Source organism: Myotis lucifugus, unplaced genomic scaffold, assembly GCF_000147115.1.
Source record: "Myotis lucifugus unplaced genomic scaffold, Myoluc2.0 scaffold_18, whole genome shotgun sequence".
Taxonomy (NCBI): Eukaryota; Metazoa; Chordata; class Mammalia; order Chiroptera; family Vespertilionidae; genus Myotis; species Myotis lucifugus.
The window spans coordinates 1,540,686-1,545,206 of record NW_005871066.1 but is presented as its reverse complement, the minus strand read 5'-3'; the positions used below and the strand labels follow the sequence as shown (position 1 = coordinate 1,545,206).

Sequence of the window (4,521 nt, the reverse complement as noted above, 5' to 3'; positions counted from 1 at the left end):
CATCAGGTTTATATTTCGTGACCTTCAGAGATATGCACAAGCTACTACTTTCATCCATCAGGCTGCTCCTATTACGAGACTTAACAAAATTCATCACGAGAACAAAGATTCATACGCATATGTGGATGAAACCAAAACACTGTTCGGATCTAGGAAGGCAGGGAGAGTTAAGGCAGAGGCATAGAAATTGCTCTTAACCTCTCTCGTCAATCCATGTCTATGGTCTTTAAGATAACTTGTTATGTAAAATTATTTATTTATCTAAGATGCACCTACATTGAATTTATCTGAAATATAGAAAAGTTGATATTAAGAAAAAAATTGTAAATGGAAGATTATAAGAGAGGGTTTCGCCTGCCAGCAAAAGTTACTGGCATGCCATATTTGGCACGTGTGCCAGGGGTTGCCTACCCCTGGTCTAGGGGAAGGATCATTCAGGAGTCCTGAGGAAAAATAATAGTGGTTCTTTTATGGATGTGAGGTTGGGCGATGGAAGCCTTAGGAGATATGATGCGCTTTTGTGGGGCCCACGGACAAAACTTGGCCAAGGCCCTAATGCTGGGTGATATTATAACTGTGATTAGAAATTCAGGTATACCCTCCTCTTGCTTTTTGCTGCCTTGACTTAGACAATTTTTCCCCCCAAATGAATCATTATTTTAAATGAATTGAGCATAAATATTCTTGAATCATTTGCTGATGATTTGGAAGGAATTAGAGAATTAGAATCATTAAAAAATACATAGGTTGTCCCCCAAAACTGTATGCACACTTTGAATAATTATTAATTCTGATGGGTTAAATCTGAAAAGGAAGAAACATCCGTTGAACTATCAGCTCTTAAAGTATGTATACATTTTGTGTACTTAAAGGGTTCCCTCAACTTTTCATCATCTTATAATTTTTTTCCAGTGGTAGCTACAGGGCCAGTACCCATGTTTCAGCGTCAGACAATCTATAATCCAGCTTTATGCAAACTATCTTGACTATGTACATATATACATGTCTCTGGGGATCTCTGCATGAGGTCTTTCACCTACAAGAGATTTAGGATCTACATGTTTTCAGTCTAGAGTACACAGACACACATTCGACATAGTCTTCATTTTTTTTTACATATTTTTATTGATTTCAGAGAGGAAGGGAAAGAAAGAGCTAGAAATATCAATAATGAGAGCGAACCGTCAATCAGCTGCCTCCTCCACACCCCACACTGGGGATCGAGCCTGCAACCTGGGCATATGCCCTGTCCGGGAATCAAACTGTGACCTCCTGGTTCATAGATCGACGCTCAACCACAGAGCCACACTGGCTGGGCTTGTCTTCATTCTGAAGGCATGTAAAGTTGACGTCATGTAAACAGGTAAATGACACAGACACATTTCCAGTGCCGGCGGGGGTGGGGGGGGATGTACACTTACATGGAAGCTCTGGAAGTTCATCAATTACATGGGTGCTTTGTCTCTTCCAGGTGGCTTCTGAAGTATGTCTGCCAACAATAGTTCCTGCACACCTATACTGACATCCTGCTTAACCGGGATCTACGGCGCAGTGCTCATCGGCGGGCTGGTGGGCGTCATCTCCATTTTGTTCCTCCTCGTGAAGATGAACACCCGGTCAGTGACCACCACAGCGGTCGTGAACCTGGTGGTGGTCCACAGTGTCTTCCTGCTGACCGTGCCTTTCCGCCTGACCTACCTCATCAAGCAGAAGTGGACATTTGGGTTGCCCTTCTGCAAATTCGTGAGCGCCATGCTGCACATCCACATGTACCTCACGTTCCTGTTCTACCTGGTGATCCTGGTCATCAGGTACCTCATCTTCTTCAAGCGCAAGGACAAGGTGGAGTTCTACAGGAAACTGCATGCGGTGGCTGCCAGCGCTGGCCTGTGGCTGCTGGTGATTGTCATTATGGTGCCCCTGATTGCTTCACAGTACGGAAGTCTTGACGTGTATGATACGGACAACTGTTTTAACTTCCACAAAGAGCTTGCTTGGGCGTATGTGCGAGTCATCAACTATTTGATCGTTGCTGTTGTCATAGCCATTGCGCTGATTCTCTTGGTCTTCCAGATCTTCATCATTATGTCGATGGTGCGGAAGCTGCGTCACTCCTTACTGTCCCACCAGGAGTTCTGGGCCCAGTTGAAAAACCTGTTCTTTATAGGAGTCATCATGGTTTGCTTCCTTCCCTACCAGTTGTTTAGGATCTATTACTTGTACACTGTGGCGCTCTCAAGTGACTGCAACAGCGATATTGCATATTATAATGAAATCTTCTTGAGTGTAACGGCAATTAGCTGCTTTGACTTGCTGCTCTTTGTTCTTGGGGGAAGCCATTGGTTTAAGCAAAAGATAATTGACCTATGGAATTACCTCTTTTGCCATTAACCACACAATACAGTGTTCAGGTTTCCTTCCTTTACATCAGGAGTGAAAAAGAGTAGAGGGAGGTAGGAAGGATATTTTATGACTTCATGAAGACCATGCCTTGTGGCAGCCAAATGAAAGGACTTATTCATCCCAGTCCTTATTTAGTCCCTGCCATCTCTAAAGGACGCGCCCATGCTGAGACTCCTGGTGTTCTGTCCACCTGCAGTTGCAACACGGCGTTGTTTTTCAATGCACAGGGTCTCCTTGGCCCGTCCAAGCATCCTGGGTGTAATGGTTTCTGAGTTTTTCGAGTTTATTTTAATTTCCTCAGTCTGAAACATGGTCTCTCCTTAAGCTTTGAATTGGACTCAGCCCTGTAGTTGGTTCTTTTCATTCCAGGGAAAACCTTAGGTAAATGAATTCTGGGTGTAAGTCAGCTCCAAAGCCCAAGCTCTGCTTTGTTAACAAGATAGTTACACCGTCAACTCACACCCTGATAAAAGCAGATAAGCGGTGGGGGGAGGCCAGTAAGAAATTTTTCTGGATTATCAACACTTTGGTAGGAAGTCACTTATCTGGAAATCAGGAGAAACAGAACCCTTGGCCTTCTACTCTAATAAGATTATCTAGACTTTTCCTTTGAAAGGTCAAGTTTAAGGACTTGGGTCAACTTCCTCAATACCTCCAAAAATAATTTCAGGAATTTACTTAATATATCTAAATAATGGTAAGAGCATAACTTAGATCAATCTGCTGTATGCATTAAAATGAGTTCCCAAGGGAAGTACTTTTTTTCCCCTTTTCTGTTTTTGAATAATTGATAGAGGTCTTGGTCCACAGTTAATTTACATTTTCCTTGGACACAGAAAGCTATGCTGAAATCTTTGAGTTCTCTTCAACCCTTAAAGTTATGGGTCTTTAAATGAATGAAAACAATATTCTTTAGAACTTTTGAGAAATATGTAGAAAAATCATCTAACTATAAGATTAGGATGCTAAATTAATACTACATAAGCTTGTGAGTTTTCTTCCCTCCTGCCCATATTTCTACTATTTCCCTCAAACTTTCATAATCTTGATCTTCTTAAGGAACAGATCCAGTTTCATATTTAATGCCCAGAAAACCTGAAGCAATTCACAGTAGGAATAGAAGAAATGAATAAATTAGGTCATTTTTCCCCCCAGCGAGATAAATGTCCAGGATTTGAAGATTTTTCTTAATTTCTTCTTCTACCTAGATCCATAAATTTATCAGATGAATAAGAAATACCCATGTGAGTTTCTTTGATCACTAAAATTACTGAGTCATAGAAATTAACTTTGAGGAAGAAAAAGGAGCAACATACTGCATATGTCTTGTTCCCAAATTATTTTCTGGTTTGTTTTTGTTTTTTAATCCTCACCTGAGGATATTTTTCCATTGATTTTTAGAGAGAAAGTGGAAGAGAGAGGGAAAGACAGAAATATTAATGTGAGAGAAATACATCGATTGGTGGCCTCCTGCACTCACCCTGACTAGAGCCCGGGCTGGGGAGGAGCCTGCAACTGAGATACATGCCCTTGACCATAATTGAACCCAGGAACCTTCAGTACACAGGCCAATGCTCTATCCAATGAACCAAACCAGCTAGAGATATTTCCTGTTTTAATTTTATGTGTCCTCTTTTCTTTTTCAAGTTATATATTTTTTATTTCTTATTTGTATTCTTTCCCCATTTTTCTTAGGTTTATTTTTTTCTGACATTGACCCATAACATTTGTAAAAAAATTTCTGAGAGCCATAACAATTTTAAGAAAATTTTTAACACCATAAACTTTGTAAGAAAATAATTATAGTAAAATATTTAAAAGCTTTTAAAATTACTTATGAAAAACAGACACATAGACACAAAGAGAGCCCATACATAATCCATGTCTATGTGGTCAATTAATATATGACAAAGGAGGCAAGATTATAAAAGGGGGTAAACACAGTCCATTCAATAAATAATGTTTGGAGAATTGGACAGTACATGCAAAAAAATGAAACTAGACTACTTTCTTGTATATGGTATAATATGGTATATGGTATACCATATATAAGAATAAACTAAAAATGGATTAAGGACTTAAATGTAAGACCTGAAACCATAAAACTTATAGAAGAAA

The 4,521-nt window shown here is 39.8% G+C and overlaps 1 protein-coding gene across 1 annotated transcript; it reads left to right on the top strand.

The window, feature by feature from the left end:
• Positions 1-1,239: 1,239 nt before the first annotated feature.
• GPR141 (G protein-coupled receptor 141) lies at positions 1,240-2,619 on the top strand. Its single transcript, XM_006085424.3, has one exon. It carries the CDS (start codon positions 1,486-1,488, stop codon positions 2,389-2,391), a length of 906 nt encoding a protein of 301 aa, XP_006085486.1. The 5' UTR covers positions 1,240-1,485; the 3' UTR covers positions 2,392-2,619.
• The last annotated feature ends 1,902 nt before the right edge of the window (positions 2,620-4,521 follow it).